The sequence below is a fragment of the Sinocyclocheilus anshuiensis genome, unplaced genomic scaffold (assembly GCF_001515605.1).
Source record: "Sinocyclocheilus anshuiensis isolate Anshui unplaced genomic scaffold, SAMN03320099.WGS_v1.1 scaffold680, whole genome shotgun sequence".
In the NCBI taxonomy this organism is placed as follows: Eukaryota; Metazoa; Chordata; class Actinopteri; order Cypriniformes; family Cyprinidae; genus Sinocyclocheilus; species Sinocyclocheilus anshuiensis.
This window is the reverse complement of record NW_015555783.1, coordinates 72,898-94,334: the sequence shown is the minus strand read 5'-3', so window position 1 is coordinate 94,334 and position 21,437 is coordinate 72,898. Positions and strand designations below refer to the sequence as shown.

Sequence of the window (21,437 nt, the reverse complement as noted above, 5' to 3'; positions counted from 1 at the left end):
GTTGGGTTGTTAGTTCATTAGGTTGGTCTTGCAATATTGAGTATGATGATAGAGAGTCTAACAGATGGATCCTTATTAATTTATCTATTTATTTATTTTTTTTATTTGAGGTCTATAATGTACCATTTGTGTCATAATAAATAATGAGTCATAGTTATTTTGAATAATGTTCCCCCTTATTTACACTGTAAAAATTATTATTATTATTATTATTATTTGGAAGCTGTAAATAAAACAATTATTATTGGAGTATGTTTTACAAGAAAATACTTTGTTACTAGCCATTACTTTGTAATTGTTTATCAAATTTACTCACAATTTCTGAGTGAAAATTGTTTCTAAACCAAATTTTTCCAGTGTACTAATGCATTTAGACTGATTTAATAAACGCATCATGTATGAAGGTGATAATTTAATAGGTCATAGTTTAATAGCCCAGTGGTCATTCAACCCTTCTGGTGACATGTCATCTCAAAAACAATATAAATGATCAATAACTGATAACAAAACTCCTATGCATCCCCACTATCTGAATCCAGTGCAGTAGAAATGAAAAAAAAACAACAAAAAAAAACAGATGTATTTTTCACATATTCCTCATGGATATAGAAATTATTTGGATCAAGCTTCGACAAAATAGGGAATAGACAAGTGTTTTTTCCCCTGTAATATTACTATTTTTATTGATGTTTTTGGAGCCTTCAGAACAGCCCAATTTATGATGGGATGGAGGAGCCTGACAGAGCCGGAGGGACGAGGCGCAGCCAGAGGAGTGGAGTCCCAAGGCGATGGATGGTCAACGACAGACCAAGACGGAGCCGGAGGGAAGAGGGAGCCCGGTGGAGCCAGTGGACTGATGGGCCATGGCGGAGAGGAGGTAGCTAGGAGCCATGGTGGAGCCGCTGGGTCGACGAGCCGAGGTGGAGTCCGGGGCTTAGCGGCTGGAGGCGGAGGCCAGGGATTCTCCAGCCACGGTGACGATGGAGGATGGCAGACCCGCAGAGCTCGCACTCGTTTATACAGATGGTGGGCTGAGGGCGAACAGAGGGGCTGCCAGACGACAGCGGTGGAGCAGGCAGGAGTGGGTGGATGGGCGGGCATTTGTGAGCCTCCGGGCTCTCCGGACTTAACTTGGGAACAGGAGCCATCTCTGGGCTGGATGTGGAAACAGGAACGGGAGGGACAGAGGTCACCGACGGAGGAGGGAGGAAAGGGGGCTCGGTATACAAATCAATTAAGTCTCTTTCCACTTTTCCTTTACCCAGATCCTTAGACAGCTCACCCTCAGCCACGGTGCATGGGGCGGAGCTCCTCTTCGCGCTCTCACTGTCCATGACGCTCTCCCCAGTGGCGAGCTCTGTAGCCGGCTCTCGCACCTGGTCTGACGTCACAGGCTCGGGCTCCGGGGCGATCCTCAGCACTGTCGCTCTCTCTGGCAATGGCTCGTCGGTCGCGGCGGGCTCTGGCTTAAGCTCCAGCGGGGTGATGGTGGGCTGGGCTCTGGGTCTGGCTGTGTTCTGGATCGGGGGTAGATGCTCTCCAGACTCCGGATGATAGCCTCCCTCCAGCACAGTCCGGTGGTGTCTGGGAGGTCGACGGGGCGGTAGTAGTTGACCCCGATCCAGAACCGGGAGTTCAGCGCAGCGTCGTCAAACGCCATTAAAACGGCGACCTGGCTGAACTCCACAGCATACTCCAAGAGGGAAAGGTCCTTGCGGGCGAGGGAGGTAAACTTGACAGCGAGGGAATCCATGGGGAAGGAAACACTATGGAAACAAAAAACACTGAATGGAAAACGGAAAACAAACGGAGAGGAGACACGTAGTTAAACGGTCTTGGTGGGGTCTTCTGTCACGATACGCTGCCGGAAGGAACGAAGGAGCCGTGGATAAACGAAACTGTCTTTTCTTCAATCCAACACACACGGTAAATCCACACTTGGAAGGGAAGGAAGACACACGTACACAACTGGTAGACCCGACAAAGAAGAATCGCACAGACTGGAACTAAATGCATGACTTAATGAGGCAATTGGGAGAAACACAGGTGAACAGAATGACTAATTAAGAGACAACGAGGACAGGAACAGGAACGAACAAATAAGGGCACATGAGGGAGAAACTGGGTCACGGGGAGCGCATGGGGAGCAAAACACAACAAAGACAGTCCAATCCTGACACCTACGTCAATCCTTATCAAAACAGTACATTTTCAAAACCTCTGAAAGATCTGAAAATATATATATCATAAGGACTAATCTTAAATTAAAAATTAGATTTTCGTGCACAACTGATTAAGAGAAACATAGATAAGTAGAGTAATAAAAAAGTAATAGAAACACCAGCGTACTAATATTGACATCTGGCGGCCAAAAAAAGTAATCACAAATGAAAAACAAAAATTGCATTTTTCAGGCCTTAAAACCATGTTAAGCAACAAATATGGCATGCATGCATTTGTCAGCTAATTACAGCCTTACAAAAGCATGCAAAACACGCATAGGTTTTATTTATTTGGAAACATATATTTTATATATTGGACACTCTAATATTGGTGAGACAAAATTTGACATAAGTTAACAAAAGAATGAAATGCTGTTCAAAAAAACACGCTCTCACAGGTGCCATCATCTGTGAAAGTGTGTATAATTAGGTCAGTGACCGAACAGTGAATAACTGCACTGTATGTTTTGACCTGTGATAAGTCACTTAGCACTTATTAATCAGTTTTACTGTTAAAATGATAAAGGTTGGTGTCGTTGTTTGTAATAATCTGCCATAAAGTTGCATCTTGCAACTCTTTGTCATTTGTACATCATGCATCAATCCTTGACTTTAAGATATTTACATGATAATGGATTTTAGTGGATGTAAAAGGCATTCTGGTAACACTTTACAATAAAGTCCCATTAGTTAACGTAAGTAACAATGAGCAATACATTGGTTAATATTCTTTGTTAACTTTAGTTAATAAAAATACAACTCAAAGGCCTGAATTCTTAGACTGGCAATACAAGTCTTGATGTTTATACCTCTAGAAAGCGACTGACTAGAAATGTACCTGTTCATATACAGAATTGGATCCGTTCCTGTTGGCAGGTATATTTTTGGGTTGTCAGTCTGAATGTATCCTATGCATCTCATCTGCGTCTCAGTCCCAGTTCACACTTTTAGTTGAATCGTTGAAGTCCTTTTGTATATCTGCCTCTGTTAAATTAACTATTTGAATGTGCCTCAAGGACTTGTGCAGCAGCCCTGAGCCGTTACAGCCGCAGGGTTCACAAAAAACAAGTGATTCCTGCTCCGTACAGATACACAGTTTCAAAGAAGTCTGAGGTCGCTTCCTGTGTTCAGGAATGTTCTGTTTATAGATTCACAAACACAGGAAACTGTTTGATCTGTTTCTAGAAACCGATCCCAGGACCAGTTGCTATTGTTATCTAAAGGTAAAACATAAAATATAAAATTAATTAATAAAATATTTAAATTATAAAATATATTAAAGCTATATATAAAAACTAATAAAAATTTGTTAAACTAAAATGACAATAAAAATTGAAAATTGAAATATGAAAAGCTAATTCAAAATATTAATAAATACTATAATAAAAAATAAATAATACTACATTATCCCATCTTAGGACTGGAAAAACTTTAAAGAAATTGTTTTTTTTCTATAGACCTGTACTGATGGATGGTAATGTTGTTGGTATAGTTTAGATGTTTTTTCTATGCATAAAATAATACTATAAAAACTCCAGACACATCTGATTTACAAAAGTCTTCACCGGTTGGTATTTCTTATATATATATATATATATATATATATATACATAATATTTTATAGGTTTGAAAAAATAGAAAATTCAAAGCTTCTTTGCAATTGCAAGAAAATTGTTGGATGCATTTATCTCTGGTGTTTTAACTGACCTTCACATTTCCTACGAGCTGCCAATTAGTGTGGAATCTCAATGCGTCTGAAAGGGAACTGTCCTTTCTGATCACCCAGCGCCCCCTGCAGGAGCAACACGGCACAGTTATTACATAACAGCAGACACTTCAGTAACCGGTGTCAGATGCACACAAAGCCGAAAGGAAGAACAAACACCCACACTTCGCAAACTACTGAGACGAATTACTAGTTTCTAGAAACAGATATCTTAGAAAGCTGACTTCTAAAGCAAGGGTAAGTAGTCTATATGGCTGGTTTGTAGAGTCAATTTTGCAGAAAGGTTCAAGTGAACAAATTCCTGTTTTTGGTAAATGCATGTTGTTTGCAAAAGAGTTTTGTCAGAACATGTTCGAGTAGACCTACTGATCACGTGTTTTCTTTTAATGGCATTTCAACGTTGTAACAACTTGGTTTCTTTCTTTTATTCGTTCCAAGTTTGCAACAGTACAGTGTAAAAGGTCACTATTGTTGACATCGAGTTAATTTACACGCCCCATTTACTAAAGTGAAGTCAGACCGACTCTTTTCCGGGAATCGGTTCTTTCAAACAGTTCATTTTGACAGAACCGGTTCAAAACAGATTCCGCGGCTCTTTCACTTCGAACGCAATCACGTGATCTCAAAGTAATGAATTAAAGAAAATCTTTGATACTACGATATTAGAAGATTTATTGCAATTTATTGTGTGCCAGTTTAATTGGTTGCAGCCGTGATTCCACGAATAAGTGCACGCACATCTCTCGAATAAACATTTTTGCACGTTATAATTAAATACAATTTTATAAAACCAACAGTAGGCCTATCTACTAGGATTGTTAACTATCAAACAATCAAGCTGCAAACATTTCAGTATGTTTTATTTGCGAGATTTTACTTACTTTAAGTCAAATCCGTCGCATCTTTGGTTCATCCCAAATAAATTTAGTAGCCTATTAAAAATGAAAGCTGACAATTGTTTTACAATAGGTTATTATGTTCGAAATAAACGGTTGAATGAATTGTTGACTCCGCGGAGACCGATTCAGCCCGATTCGTCAAAGAATCATTTACATTGGCTTGTGTGATCCGGTTCAACTGATTCTTTGACCAGATCCAATTCAAACGAATGATTCGTTCACGATTCGAACCGTGGCTTCCATGTGTTTCACAATCATACAGCAACAACAAATCAACATTTACTTGCACAGTTATCCAATATGAATAGATAAAGAAACAGACTTATAATTAGTCCTTTATTTATCATATATTGGTATTTATCTTTATTTTAAATGTGTCTTTTGATTTTTCTTGCTTTTCTACAAAATCTTCACAATTTGACTTGAATTACTGAAATAAATGAACTTTTCCACGACATTCTAATTTATTGAGATGCACCTGTACTTTCTGATCTACAATCATAAGCCAAAAAGTGAATGGTTCACTAGGTCATGTACTTTGAATAGAGCTTTGACCACATGTGCTCTCTTTCATATCTTTGGGGGGTTTGCATGAATCTGGATCCACTTTGCTTATAAAAACAAATATATTTTCTTTTGCAGAAATGTTCCTGTACATTGTAGGTCTCACAGTCTTCTTCTATGTCTATCGGTGGTTCAGAGAACTGGGACGAGTTCCCAATAAATCGGAGAAGTTTGTGTACATCACAGGCTGTGACACGGGGTTTGGGAATCTCTTGGCCAAACACCTGGACACAAAGGGTTTCCATGTCATCGCTGGCTGCTACACGGAGAAGGGAGAAGTTGAGCTGAAGAAGTGCTGCTCTGACAAACTCACAACGCTGCATTTGGATGTGATTGATAATTCTAGCATCAAAAAAGCTGCAGAAACCATTAAAACCCTGGTGGGAGAGAGAGGTAGGTCACAGAAAGACATTGAAGACTGGAGTAATTCAGCTTTGCATCACAGGAATAAACTACAAATAGAAAAGATCTATTTTTGATTATAATAATAATCCACAATATTACTGTTTTTATTGTATTTTTGAGCACATAAATGCAGCCTTGGTGAGCAGAAGAGACATCTTTAAAATGTTAAGAAATTAAGAATGCATTTAATATTTAATTCCTGATCTTAAATGGATGCATTTCAAATTTAATGCAAGATTTTACTTTAAAAGTAAAATTAAAATTCAAAGAAATTCATTTAACACATTTGATAATAATTGCATGTTTTCATATTCACAATGCATGGGGTAATGCACAATATATACACATACATAATATGCATTTCCAGAAAAATTTATTTGAAATGTTATCTATACAAAATTGATTTAATTTTTAATTTTAATGTATTTAAATGTATTATATTTAATTAATAAAATTTCATTTTATGGACAATGGTGAAATAAAGCATAATTTAAGTCTGATTATTTGTCAATTACTTTTAGTTTAGTTCTCTCAATAAAAAAAATAACAAAATATATATATATTAAATGTCAGGAATAATTAGTAAAAATAAATGCTTTAATTAATTATTTATGTTCTTGTTGTTGGAATAATGAAATTCCTAATATTATCCTTATTATCCTTCTCATATCCTTCTTTAATTAAGTTGTTGGTCGAGTAGTTCCTTCACATGATTCTCACATGACACTTCCTGTGTATTTTGCAATTTCCTGTGATGAAAGAAAACTGAGTGGGGTGAAAGGTTTTACTGAGTTGTGTGTGTTTGCAGGTCTGTGGGCCGTGGTCAACAACGCTGGGGTCTCCTTCCCAACTGCTCCCAGTGACTGGCTGGAAATTGAGGACTTCAAACAAATGATCAATGTCAATCTGATTGGGGTTGTTGCCATCACTCTGAGCGTGTTACCGCTCATTAAGAAGGCCAAGGGCAGAGTGGTCAATGTGGCCAGTGTGTTCGGAAGGATTAGTACTCTGGGAGGAGCGTACTGCATTACTAAGTATGGAGTAGAGGCTTTTAATGACGGTCTGAGGTCAGTATGTCCAGTAACCACTTCTTTTTTGAATATGGAGACTCTCCTGACACAAACTGGTCAAAGAAATTCAAATTCAATGCATTTCTCACATACAAGCCAATATAGTATTTGGGTGTGGCATATGCATTAATCAGCATATATTTTATGAATGCAAAGTCCAAACAAAATGAAACCATGTGCAATTAATCATCATGATAACACGGCAACCATTCAGTCGAGTACATTTTAATTTGGCAAGCATTTGGTCTGCTGCAAATGCTAACATATTATAAAAATATCTGATTAGTCAGCACAAAGGAATGCAGCAGCTGATAACTTCAACTGTGAATGACCAATCATAATGAAAGTTTGAATATATGTCCAGAGTGTCTGCAAGAGGCTGTGTAGAGAACTGACCAAAAGGTGCCGCTATAATGAGTATTTTTACACTTTTTATTTATTTTTTTGTATCTGGAATTATGCAGACTAGGATCTTAGTTCCTCTTTCCCCTGAATACTTGTGTTTCTAGAGATATATGTAGACAGTTTTCCTGTATATTAAGAGTGCAATACGTCCAAACACATGGCAACAAGACAATCTTAAAACACATGTAAAATCTCAGTTACTATATTTAATATAGTTCTAAAAATAGTTCTCAATATTAAAAAACTCTGCAGGATAGTGGCTCTCCAGGAGCAGGATTGGGCACCCCTGAACCATTGGGTACTAGGCTGCTGTAGAATCTGGATCAGCAAAAGGGTAAATAGAACATGGTCACCCTCCTGTTCACACTGATAAAGTTTCTAGTTTGATCCCTGTAAGGAGTAACGCTGGATAAAATTGTCTATTTGCTTACTGTTGTTTAAAGTTAACCAACATTTTGTTAAATGCTGTTTACCTGTCCTGTCCTCGAACCTCCATACTGGGACACTGGTGGCAGTCTTGAGAGGTGAGTCTGAAGGAAGGGGGATGGAGATGTGAATGGGTTCTGACACCTGGACCTCAGTGCCGTTGGGCCCAGTGAGCTGAGCACACATTGCAGCTAGAGCAGTTAGCTCCACCCAGCTACTGTTGGTTCCTGAAACAAGGCAGACAGTAATAGCAAAACATGGATTAAACTCCATGAGGCCACTGTTGCAAGCCTCTGTTTACAGCAGTATTCTATGCAATGATGAATGATTAAAGTGAGGGGGGGGGTAGTAATGCTAGATGCATGGTAACTCCACGGAAACATATTTCTTTGAAGAGGTGTTTGGATAATCTCACCTGTAGAGTTGTTCTCCAAGGCAAGGGGGTAAGGAAAGCCCCCAAGCTCATACTGACTGCGGGAAGAGGTGAGCATTGCAGAGAGGGTGATTTGGGTGGTGTTTAGGGGTGGTCGGATGGCTCTCCTCTGAAGCTGTACCCATGGCTGTCTCCGGGATCCTAGACAACAGGGATTTATAAAAGACTTTAATAAAAAATGTACAGGTATAGTGAGTACAGATAAATTAATTGTAAGGAATTTATGGTGTATGACAAAGAATGAAGTCATAACTGTTTCGCAAATCAGACTACAATGTCTGCCCTGTATGACTGTTCTTCTGAATAAGTTATTGCCAGTTATTGCTTCCCAGCCCTAATAATGAGCTGCTCTGGGGTTTGTTGTTTCCATGTGTTTTACTAGTTAATGCAGTTTTGTAGGATTCTGTCAACAACCACTTCCTTTAACCAATGTTGCTGTTATAATGAGTGTTATAGTGATTCAACATTTCTCTGCTATAGCAGCTTTGCTTTACTCTCCTCTCTTGCCTGTCAGAGAGAGGAATTGCAAGGTAACTTTATGTGAAAACTGTGGGGCAGGGCTAATAATTTTTAAGAAATTGCTAAAAATATCTCAAGACAGATAAAGACAATTTTCACAGAATGGGGCTAACAATGGAGTTTCTTGAATTTCTTGAAACATTTTACAAGAAGAATACAGAGCTCAGAATCCACACTGCAGTAATCCCTTCCCGTCCTCCACTTGGCTCGCTTCGTGTGGAAGAGGCAAATAGGAATAAGAGAATAAGAAAGCCTAAAAATATAAGCGTGTATCTCTCACTGTAGGCTGTCTGCTCCGATTAGTGCTGGGTTAGCCGGTCACTGATCAGCCCAGACATCTAGGATAGCATGACAGTGCTTGGGGACCACTGAAAGCAGGCAGGCTGTGACACTCCCTCTTTTGGCCACAGTTATTCATTTATTTACTTACCATATCCAGCTCTTGATGAGAGGACAAATGGCAAGCCTCCTAAGGAGCTTGGGCATTTTGAATTGCATAGTGAATCCCCTTCATGTGCAAAATCATGTGGTTGGCCTCCCTGATGAGACCTCCTTCTATCAGAGAGATGCTCAGTGATAAACATCACAAATGTCAGTTGGCTTCATAAATGGCATGAACAAAACTGCATTTAAAAATGTATCCCCTTAAAATTTACATATGACATAAAAAGTAAATGGAAAACAATGAATTTCTTATCACTGACCATTATGTCTCCCCAAACTTCTAGGTTTACTTTATTCTCATAAAGTAAATTCCTGGGAGTACACATATCCAACGACATGTCTTGGTCTGCTAACACCTCTGCAACGATCAAAAAGGCACAGCAACTGCTGCACTTCCTCAGAGTGCTTAGGAAGAACAACATAGAGTGTAAGCTGCTGGTTACCTTTTACCGCTCAACCATAGAGAGTGTGTTAGTGTACTGCATTTCAGTGTGGTACTCCAGTTGCACTGCAGCAGACAAGAAAGCCCTCCAAAGAATAATCAACACAGCCCAAAAAATCACGGGCTGCTCACTACCCTCCCTGGAAAGCATTGCTCGCTCCCATTATCTCTCAAGGGCCAAAAACATCATCAAGGACACATCCCATCCAGGACACCACCTGTTTAATCTTCTGCCCTCAGGCAGGCGGTACAGATCCTTAAGAGCAAAAACCACTCGCTTACAGAACAGTTTCTTCCCAGTTGCTATCAGGACTTTAAACTCATAAAATGCACTAATGCCAAAATACTATTCCAACCACGTTATTCTTTTAACTACAGTCACTTATTTCATTCAAATTTCTTCTGTCTATACTGCTGCTATACAACATGCAATATACAATATTGTACAATATGCAGTATGTCAATCTGCAATACCACTGTCTGAACAATTTATTTATCAGAACTTCAAACAATGCACTAAATAGTATGTCAGGGTGAAATACCATATCTGGTTACTAAATGTGAACACTATATCTGCAGTAAAGGTGCAATAATATATGTGCAATAATATACACTATATGTCAATGTGCAATACTATCTCTAGTCACTAAATCACCACAGTTACTCATTCCATTTAAATTGTACTTTTGTATAAACTTACTGTGCATATCAAGGTGAAGGCCAACGTGCAATACTATAAATGGTCACTTTACTCGGATTGCTCAATGTGAATATCAGGACTCAGTCACTTGTTGTATTTACTTGTAAAATTGTACTGTACAGTCTTATAGTATTTATTGTCTGTGGTTATATGTTTGTTTTTCTAACACCAGTCAGGAGTAGTGCTCCTAATTTCGTTGTATACAGAAAAATACAATGACAATAAAGGCGTTCAATTCAATTCAATTCAATTAAATTTAAAGCAGCAGACGCATGTGCGCATAGAATAAACAGACGATATCGTTCGGTGGTGTGGATGCTAATATCGTTATCTTTATAGTTATCGTTCTTGGTGTGAACGGGACTTTATAGTATTTATTGATATTTTGAATTAGCTTTTATTTTTATATTTTCAGTTTCGCCCATAAGTTTAAGCAATTTTGTTATGTTGTTTTTGTGATTGTTTTTAATATTCTTATTTCAGTAATCTTGAACTTAAACTTATTACATCTTGTTGCCAACATTTCAAATTTTCAGTGATCAATATATTTTCAGTATATTTCATCGAAAAAACATAAATATTAGTGCTGTCAAACGATTAATCGCGATTAATCGCATCCAAAATAAAAGTTTTTGTTTACGCAATATATGTTTGTGTACTGTGCACATTTATTATGTATATATAAAAGCACACACATATAAGCACAGTGTATATTTTGAAAATATTTACATGTATATATTTATCTTCATATAATTTATATTATATATAACTATATTGTATAAACATAACATCTTTTTCTTATTTTATTTCAATTACTCAAAAAGATTTAGTTTTAGTTTTAACAGTAATAAACATGTACAAATGTAATTATGGAAGTTGAAATTGACCACCAAACCAACAATATTACCACAATCCATTCTTTCAAATCTGGCAATTGTATCTTTTTCTCTTTATCTTGTATAGCTTGTATCCTGATTATTGCTGTTTTTGATTATATTGAATGTGTTTGTCTTTGTTCTCCAGGAGGAACATGGCACCGTTTGGAGTGAAGGTTTTGTGCATTGAACCTGGATTCTTCAAAACAAGCATTACTGACTCCACTGTCTTTGAGAGACATTTGCAGAGATTATGGGAAAAGTTGCCTCAGGAGGTCAAGGATGAGTACGGCAGTGATTTCATAGACAGAAGTGAGTTCAAATCCAATAACCGGTTTCAAATACATGTCACACTCCCAAACTGTTTGCAGAACTAGTTCTGAAAGCTAATATACATTCCTGATGTCCCTATGGTTGTGTTTGCAGCGATGCTGGTGTTTAAGGAGAAGTTTGAGAAGATGTTGGATCCAGATCTGATGAAGGTGGTGAGCTGTATGGAGCACGCTGTGGCTGCGGTCCATCCTCGGACCAGATATTCTCCAGGCTGGGATGCCAAGTTCATCTGGCTGCCTCTCTCCTACATGCCAACCTTCATCTCGGATGCTTTCATCTTAAAAGATGCTGTTAAACCAAAAGTGTCAGTTCTGTAAGCATAAGATGCAGTCATGCTATGCGTATGGATGGAATAAATCATTTTTTCCACTTTCGGGGGGATGTATGGTTGGTATGAGCAAAATTAAATATTTTCTTATTTGAACGAAAATTACATTTAAACTCAATCTATTGTTCTACGGCATTTAGATTGTAGAAATAAATTTAATATAGATAATCTTGACTTTAACGTCTTTATGCATTATTTTGAACTCAAGGCCCACTCATTTCCAAACGTGGACATTGCAAAAACTAATTAAAGGCATTTTCAAGCAAACAGCGTGCACAAAATATTTGTGTGAATAATGAATTGAAATGTTGAATTGTGAAATATTTTCTTACTTTTACAGCATTTCAAACTTTCCCATGCAGTACACATGAAGAGTTTGGTTCCAAAACGCTATAAATCCATTTTGATTAATTTGAGTAAAAATGTGTTTTCTTTACCAAGAAAGTGGCAAGATGAAAACCACTATTTTCTGTTTCAAACTTTCACATAGCATCTTTAGGTTATAATAACATTAAAAATTCAAATCCAGATTTAGATTTTCAAAGATTTATTATAAAATTTTATTCTTTTTTGTATTCTTTTTGTTTCAAAATGCAATAAATCCATTGAATCAATATAAAAGTTATTTTTCATATTGAAACTGTTGAAATATGGCTCGGTGTATTAAATGCCACTCCATCTGAAAGCACGTGATGGAGATTTACTACTAATAACAGAACCGGCTTTGTCTAGAGCAGGGATGGGCAACTGGCAGCCCGCAGTGTCTTTTAGTACGGCCCGCTGGATCATATTAGACTCAGATGATCAATTTTAAAATACATTCATTTAGTTGACTAGTGCTATACGCTGTATTAACAAAAACATTAATGGCATAAATAAAAACACTTATACTGACAAGCTACGCAATATCGCGTTTATAATCGAATGCGACTCATCTGCGATTATGAACGCGATATAAAAGCAAGTCACGTAAAGATTGCTCAGTTTATGATGTTAATACTATCTCCAACCAGGAGAGGTCACTAGCTTCCAGCCGCTCCCCTATTAATTTCAGCGTAGTAGGACGTGCACTCTAATGTAAACATTCACTAACATTAGCAAATAATTAATGAAAAACTGACCATGAAAACAGTATTTTCACGTCAAGATGGTAAACAGATTATCTTTTTACCAAGTTCAAGGGGATACCCATATGTTTGGATTGTTTGGAAATCTGTATTATGGGGAGGGGGGTTGTTAAAAAAATAAAAATAAAAAAACACCACACAAACAAAAACAACCCTTGCATCACAGGAAGTGTATTGTGATTTGTCAAAACATTACAATGAAACAGGTTTACTGACAACATATGTATAATTACTGCAATACTGCAAAACAAATAACTTTGATAATTTGTTATCTAGCTTATTTCTACATAGGGCATACAGCATTAGTACCTAAACAACGTGTGACAAGGCTTAACATCTTACAAAAAGATGAGAAAAATGGAAATAATTTTTCGTAATCCGTTTAAATATTCACAAATAATATTTTATTTTAAAATTAGGAGTTAATTTGTGCAAATGTTGTAAAAGCAAAACAAAATGTTCCTTGCCACATTCGGTTACGAATTACGAATCCCGTAAATGATCAAAACAGTCGTCGAGTAGTTTGCATCACAGAATATTATTGCATCACAGGAAGTGTATTGTGATTTGTCAAAACATTACAATGAAACAGGTTTACTGACAACATATGTATAATTACTGCAATACTGCAAAACAAATAACTTTGATAATTTGTTATCTAGCTTATTTCTACATAGGGCATACAGCATTAGTACCTAAACAACGTGTGACAAGGCTTAACATCTTACATTTACAGACAATGCAATTGAAATGTTTACATTGGCTTGTCGGGGTAATATTTCTGTCCACTGACAACAGAGTTTTCCTTCTGAATTAGCGTAACTGCACAAGTTTTATACTTAATAAAATCTTTAAAAACAAATATAATTAGTTATACTTCCATTTCCTTCAATAAAAAGGAAATTGAGTAAAACGGTTGTGGACGTGGATTAGTAATCTGGCCGTTTACAGTGCGTGGAGTGGTGCGCTGTGATTGGTTGTTACTGTTTACAGTGCGTGAATGGTGCGCTGTGATTGGATCGGATATATCGCATTCTGCAGAAAAGGGAGACTGGCGTTTGTCGCGGTTTGGAAAAAAAGGGAGAAAACATTTTTCAACTCAAATTTTTTTTAATGGCTTATTTTAAATGGCGTTTATCGTGTTTTGGAACCAAACTCTACAAATATACTCTTATTATATAAAATATCTCAACTTTCTTTAGAGAATATTAAACAAGTGATATGATTACTTAAGCACAAAACTGAATACCTTTCTTCAAAAATTTATATGACATACAGAGTTACTTTTATTACACTTCACTAACCATCACCTTAGCAACATCACACTTGTGAGAGGCCTGTGTTCTTCAATCAGCTACATCCGAACCAAGTGTCATTTCACCACTTATTTTGACCACAGATTTAGCACACAATTAAATATTGAATGCTTAGAAGATAAAGTAGGCCTTGTGGTTTATTGCACAAGCTCAGTGACGTTTATTGCATTTGGCGCCCTTTGGCCCCGCAGTGGGTTTGTGGCCCTTGAGCTCTTCAGCGCACCGGGATCAGGACAGCAGTGGGAGTCGGGAGCTCAGAAACAAAACATCTGCTGGTTTTCACAGTGAAGGAGTACTGATAACTGCACTAGTCATAATGGTACGTTTGTCAGTTCTGAACACAATCAGATAATCTGTGTCTTTATTTCATTATTGTATAAAGCAAAGTAGGAATTAATGTGTGCATGATTTGATAATGAACATTTCAGTGTTCAAAGCTATAAATGATTTTTGCAATAAATCATTGACAGAAATGAGAACATACAATTATAGTTGCAGCTGTTGAAATATCGGTCTACAATTACGCTTTTGTTTAGCATTTATATTAAACGGATTAAATTATAAATGTGTCGTTTCTATATAGCAAATATTCTATACTCCAAAAAAATAAATCGTGTTAGATTTAATGGAGGAATTGTATTAAATCCTGCAATTTTGCATTAAGCTAATGAAGACTGTGTTGTAAACCAACGAGAACCTAAAGAAAAACGTGCTTAATTGCCATACAATTACTGCAATGAGTCATAATAGTTTTATATATATGGTTAATTTTTTGGTCGAAATGTAGCGTTATTTTTTTTGTGAGAATCAGACAGCCAAACATTGTGTTTCTCCATTTGACCGCAGGGTTGTGCACTATAGGCTAATCAGTTTAATGTTCTCAGTCCCAGTGGAAGTTCATGCATATAAACTTTCACACAGTTGCACGACAAGCTCATTTGAAATAATTACTAAATAGGAATCTGCCAGCCACACACTTTCAGTCTTAGTGAGGACGCCACGGGTACATTTAAATGTAACCTTTTCTCTCAAAGTGTTATCACAACTTTTGCTCTCCTGTCTTTTCATTAAAAGTTAATAAAGTACCCTTGTTGATAGGTTCTTCTGGACTTTGTTCAGGTGAGAATGTAAACACCATCTCTTACAATTCACCTGAAAAAAAAAAAACCTATATTAATAATATATAAAAAAAAAAGAAATACATAAATATCTACATAAAAATCCACTTAATTTGTATAAAATTAATTTAAAAGATTCACATAAAATTCTAAATAAAATCTAAATTAATAAATAAAGTCTATAAATAAAAAAAATAAATGAATACAAATCTGAATAAATTAACAAAAACTAAATAAATACATTTTCAAATATTTCTGCCATTATTTATTGATTGATTGATGAAAGCGGGGTCAAATACCAATGTCACCGTGTTATTGTAATAACAATAACTGTTACAATTGCATTTACCGTGGTAAATATTTAAAGGTAAGAAAAATGTGGAATTAAAAAAATGAGAGAAAAAGTCTTCAATCGTGGACATGTCTAGTAAATCAATTTTTTTCGAGTTATATTTTGCTTTAATAACATTTGGATAACACTGGATTTCTCAGTGCAGTGTTTTTGTACACTATAGTGTGTAAGTGGAAAAAAATGTTGCCTGACATGCAAAGTAAAAGTCTATATGAAGAGTTCAGATGCAAAAGCCTCTAAGTGCCATTTGAAATTTTCGTCTAAAATGACCTCCTATGTATAGGTCCAGTAAATTCACTTAATAATAATAATAATAATTCATTACATTTATATAGTGCTTTTCTGAGCACTCAAAGCGCTTTACATAAGGGATCGGGGCGGGGACGGACACTTTAGTGGCAATGAATAGCCTAGGTTCTTTTCATTGCCATTAAAGTGAAATAACTGAATGTAAACATAGGAGCCTGAGAAAAATGCTAATTTGTGACCCTGGACCACAAAACCAGTCATAAGGGTCCATTAAAAAAAAAAAAAAAAAAAAAAAATTTAATTGCTAAATAAATAAGCTTTCCATTGATGTATGATTTGTTAGGATTTGACAATATTTGGCTGTGAAACAACTATTTGAAAATCAAAATATTAAGAAAATCGCCTTTAAAGTTGTCCAAATGAAGTTCTTGGCAATGCATATTACTAATCAAAAATTAAGTTTTGATATATTTACGGTAGGAAATTTACAAAATATCTTCATGGAACATGATCTTTACTTAATATCCTAATGATTTTTGGCATAAAAGAACATTTTTTATCATTTTTTATATATATATATGTTTGTTTATATAATAAATTGTATTGTTTATTGTTAATAAATAAATAATAAATATTTATTTATGCATTTATTTATGTATTCAGTTATGTATTTAACGATTTATTTATATATTTCAACATTTATTTAATGATTTAATTTTGAGTAATGGTCCTCCATATCATAGAACAACTGGAAAGGTCAGTGTTTATCCAGCACATCTTCATCCATCATCCCTCCGCAGGTGCTCTTCTGCGCGGATCTGCTGTGTTGCTGCTGCTGCTGTTCTCTGGCCGTTCTGGCGCTCGTCGCTGCGGTCTGGCTCTTCAGAGACCTCCGTCAGATCAGCGGCATCCACGAGAAACACGTCCTGGTGACGGGCTGCGATAGCGGCTTCGGACTGCTCGCGGCGCGGCAGCTCGACCGGCGGGGGTTTCACGTGATCGCCGCGTGTCTCACGGAACCTGGTGCCTCCAGACTGCGCGCGGCGGCCTCCCCCAGACTCAAGACGCTTCTGCTCAATGTTACCGACAGCGCGAGCGTGGAGAGTGCGCTGGAGCGCGTGCGCAGCGAGACCGGGGAGAGAGGTGAGACGCACAGTCAGATAGGGTGCCAGCTCGAGTCAAGCACAGCGAGAGATAAAGCCGAGATACAGGCACTTTGACGACCACACAGCCCTCAGACCAACTCATAAATCTGCAACCCTTGGACAAGCGCTTTTAGTTGACCTGGAGGAGCATCTTCAGGCGAATGCCATTCTCATACCAAAGCTGCATCATTTATTATAGAACGACTTACTTTCCTCATATAGCACCTGACATGTTTGCACACCTCAGTGACCTTTGACCTTAAAAGGATAGTTCAGCCCAAAATTAATATTTGCTGACAGTTTACTCACCAAATAGCAGTTGCCAAGGGCTAATCAGTCTTACTTTTCCAATACAAATAAGACTAATCTACCTTTTCATAACTGAATTAAAAAAAGTAATGACCAGTATTCAAGAAGAAAAAAATAGACTAACTTTTTAAGACTAGTCTAAACGTCTAAATGGATCCTCTGCAGTGAATGGGTGCCGTCAGAATGAGAGACCAAACAGCTGATAAAAACATCACAATAATCCATATGACTTTTTTTTTTATATCTTGTGAAGTGAAAAGCTGCATGTTTGTAAGAAACAAATCCTTCTTTAAGGCATGTTTAAACCGTTGCTTCTGGCCAAAATACAAGTACATTATCCATAATAACGCTTCCTCCAGTGGAAAAAGCCCATTTTCTGTTGTCCTTTCACATCAAAATCCACCAAAATATTTGTTTAGGACTGTTTTTGCTTGTAAACGGTGCTTGATCTGTGCATATTTTTCTCCTAGTTTCTCTCAGTCGAGACAACTTTTTAACTGAAGAAAGCAATATTATGGAGAGGACTCGTATTTTATCCGGAAGCAACAGTTAAAATGTCTTAATGATAGATTTTGTTTCTTACAAACATGCAGTTTTTCACTTCACAAGATGTTAACTGATGGACTGGAGTGGTGTGGATTATTTGTGGATTATTGTGATGCTTTTATCAGCTGTTTGGACTCTCATTCTGACGGCACCCATTCACTGCAGAGCATCCATTGGTGAGCAACTAACGCAATACTACATTTTTCCAAATCTGTTCTGATGAAGAAACAAACTCATCCACATCTTGAATGGCCTGAGAGTGAGTAAACTATTCTTTCCATTGTGTGATTTGCATGTTCTTACTTTTTCTTGTGTCAGGTCTGTGGGGTTTGGTGAACAACGCTGGCATCTCGGTCCCCATCGGCCCCATGGAATGGATGCAGCTGGAGGACTTTAAGAAGGTTCTGGACGTAAACCTCATCGGTTTTATCGAGGTGACTCTGAAGTGTCTTCCTCTGCTGAAGAAGGCTCGTGGTCGGGTGGTGAACGTGGCCAGCATACTGGGCAGAGTCTCACTCATCGGGGGAGGATATTGTCTCACTAAATATGGTGTGGAGGCCTTCTCTGATAGCTTGAGGTATGTTTAGGCAATTAACAAGAAACTTCGAGACATGTCAACAAGGTCTTTTAGCATGTTTTGTAAAAAGTACACATTTTGCAGGTCCTCATGGCTTACATTTTTATTTATTTAATACATATTTTTTTAAATAAATGTATGTATTTATTAAATATCTTTATTTATTTAAATAGATATAAATACATTTTAATGAATACATACATAAAAAGTAATAATTACAAATAAAAATAATACAAATAATAAAACATTAAATTTATTCTATTATGTTGACAATAAAATAATCTGTCTATTTATCCATTTTTAATTTTGCAGGTCATCATGGATTTTTTTCTTTTCAAATATAAAAACATAAATACACTTCATGTATTCATTTAAAAAATATATATTTAAATATAAATAAATCAATACAATTTTAACAAATACATAATGCATTTAATAATGTAATAATTAATAAATTAAAATGTATTTTATATATTTTTATAATATATTTTATATTGCTATTAAGCTGATAATATCATCTGACTTTTATTAAAAACAGCCAACAAAATCCATTTCCATGTATTGTCATTTGTCTTTGTAAGACCTCAGACCACAACTTCAGTCTTTCTGAAGTTAACCTTGAAACACGTTGACATTTCATTGAGTAAAACTTTTAAACCTTACCCATACTTCAACTTCTTAGAGATTTGCATCTTTCATTCACTGTCTAATAATGTCTCCAAAATCATTTTATTCTCTCTCTTGCTGCTGTCAGGAGAGATATGATGCACTTTGGAGTGAAGGTAAGTATCATTGAACCAGGCTTCTTCAAAACACAAGTAACAGATTTGAGCCTCATTGAAGATGATCTGAAGAAACGGTGGAGCAACCTCCCAGCAGAGGTCAGGAGAGCCTATGGAGACTCATACCTGCAGGACTGTGAGTGCTTCTAATGTCATATCAGTGCAGATTTCATGCAACACTACTTTAGAATTTGAAGACTGATATCATGATGCATTCAAACATGCACTCACAACTTCAATTTCAATGTTGTTTAGCATTTGCGTATTGCTAATCAATGCAATGACACTCTAAAATACACTGCACACACAAAAAAAGTCTATTTTTAATGATATTAAACCATTTTTGCCGCCTTATATAGATGGAAATGTTTGAAGCAGAGCCTCATGTGATGCTGTTTTGTTGTACCGACTGAACTCGAGTGACATTTCTGCATTTCTCTCAATTATTTTTTCCAGATATAAAGTTGCAGGAGTTATCCATGAAGACTCTGGCCAGCAGTGATCTTTCTAAAGTGACGTCATGTATGCAGCATGCTCTTTCAGCGCGTTATCCCCGAACACGCTACAGTGCAGGCTGGGACGCCAAGTTCCTCTGGATTCCCCTCTCGTACCTGCCGACATGTATAGCAGACATCTTCACCAACAATTTAATGCCTTCCACGAAGGAGAGCTGAATATCTCTACAAAGATTTGCTGAAAACACCACTGCAGCTCAACTTATCTGATTTGTGAAGTTTTGTCTTTGAAACTGTGATTGCTGTATGCAACAATGATCACCCAGCCCTGCATTATGAAAACAATTCTGCTGATTTGCCAAAAAAAGGCCTAATATTATCTAATTTGATGATGCTGATTTAAAAAATCAGCATGCGAGTTCATCACATATGCAACATTTAAATGTCAAGTGTTTCAAATCATTTAACTTGCAATCTGCAAAGTAGCGGAAAAAGTGGAAATCAGGATTAGGCATAAAAAATGTCTTCAGAATCATTCATATATGTGAAAATGGGCTGTGAATTGAACAAATGATTGCAACCTGACCCAGAGTAAGATGGGAAAAATATATTTGTGGCAAGTTTTCTGCTGATTAGGGGGGAATACAAGAATTCTTCACCTTATAAATAATTGTTGAAAGCAAAGAATGCTATGTAATGCATCATATTTTGTGAGAAAGTGATGCATAGAGTGAAAAAGGCACTATTTTTGCAATCAGCACCTCAAAAATTAGTAAGAAAAGTATTGGATTTCATTAATGCAGGGCGGTGCAATAATACAATCAAATAAAAATACATTTTATATATTGTTGCATTTTCCATAAAGTACCCTTTGGTGTCCAACAACGTACTGATTCATGTATGTTTTTTATGTTTGACCATCTCATTTTTAATCAAAATGTCATAAATGGATATTCCAGTTATTTAGTCTGCTTAAACCCTAAGCTCACATTCATCTGCGTCCACTTTTGAGTCCAACACCTATGTCTCAACATCACATCAACAACCAATACATACAACCAACATTTTTTAGTTTGTTTCTTTTTTTGATAATCCGTTACAATTGGATGTATGTCGCAATACAGAAAACATATGGTTTCACCAAGAATTTAAAATCATGTCATTACTTATTTCATCAAAAAAACAACAATGTGCTTTGAAGGAATGACTCAAATTAAGGAAATCTTCCAAATGGAAAACTCTTCAACACTCCTAAAAATCCATGTTTTGCAAATAGTGAAGACCAGGCTTAAAGAGAACCAAGAGCATAGATCTCAGAGCTCTTCATCAAGCAGAGGCCCACTGACCTCCCCCCAAAAATTAAGCTTTAATTTTTCCCCCCATATTTTTACAAAACATTCACTCCTCCCTCTTAATTTTTCCCCCCATATTTTTACAAAACATTCACTCCTCCCTCAATCACACACTCATTTCTTCAACCCTCTCAATCAGCACCAAGTTTTTCCAAATGGAAAACTCTTCAACACTCCTAAAAATCCATGTTGTGCAAATAGTGAAGACCAGGCTTAAAGAGAACCAAGAGCATAGATCTCAAAGCTCTTCATCAAGCAGAGGCCCACTGACCTCCCCCCAAAAATTAAGCTTTCATTTTTCCCCCCATATTTTTACAA

The 21,437-nt window shown here is 36.6% G+C and overlaps 2 protein-coding genes across 3 annotated transcripts; both read left to right on the top strand.

Annotated features, from left to right (window-relative positions):
• The first annotated feature begins 4,027 nt into the window (after positions 1-4,027).
• dhrs9 (dehydrogenase/reductase (SDR family) member 9) lies at positions 4,028-12,022 on the top strand. Of its 2 annotated transcripts, XM_016468886.1 has the most exons (5): positions 4,028-4,185; positions 5,490-5,804; positions 6,625-6,883; positions 11,279-11,442; positions 11,557-12,022. In XM_016468886.1, exons 2-5 carry the CDS (start codon positions 5,492-5,494, stop codon positions 11,778-11,780), a joined length of 960 nt encoding a protein of 319 aa, XP_016324372.1. In that variant the 5' UTR covers positions 4,028-4,185; positions 5,490-5,491; the 3' UTR covers positions 11,781-12,022. The 2 variants fall into 2 exon arrangements, with proteins under 2 accessions (XP_016324372.1, XP_016324371.1); XM_016468885.1 differs by lacking the exon at positions 4,028-4,185 and having other exon boundaries at positions 5,403-5,804.
• A 2,371-nt stretch (positions 12,023-14,393) lies between these two features.
• Positions 14,394-20,134, top strand: rdh1 (retinol dehydrogenase 1). Its single transcript, XM_016468854.1, has 5 exons — positions 14,394-14,553; positions 16,754-17,096; positions 18,272-18,530; positions 19,285-19,448; positions 19,769-20,134. The coding sequence occupies exons 1-5, from the start codon at positions 14,551-14,553 to the stop codon at positions 19,984-19,986; spliced, it is 987 nt and encodes a 328-aa protein (XP_016324340.1). The 5' UTR covers positions 14,394-14,550; the 3' UTR covers positions 19,987-20,134.
• Positions 20,135-21,437: the final 1,303 nt, after the last annotated feature.

Bases quoted from the DNA above. Each gene is read 5' to 3' on its own strand.
- dhrs9 (XM_016468886.1), top strand. From the start codon at position 5,492: ATGTTCCTGTACATTGTAGGTCTCACAGTCTTCTTCTATGTCTATCGG. The intron at 5,805-6,624 runs GTAGGTCACAGA...GTGTGTTTGCAG, and splicing joins AACCCTGGTGGGAGAGAGAG to GTCTGTGGGCCGTGGTCAAC. The intron at 11,443-11,556 runs GTGAGTTCAAAT...TTGTGTTTGCAG, and splicing joins CAGTGATTTCATAGACAGAA to CGATGCTGGTGTTTAAGGAG.
- rdh1 (XM_016468854.1), top strand. The intron at 17,097-18,271 runs GTGAGACGCACA...TTCTTGTGTCAG, and splicing joins CAGCGAGACCGGGGAGAGAG to GTCTGTGGGGTTTGGTGAAC. The intron at 19,449-19,768 runs GTGAGTGCTTCT...TATTTTTTCCAG, and splicing joins AGACTCATACCTGCAGGACT to ATATAAAGTTGCAGGAGTTA.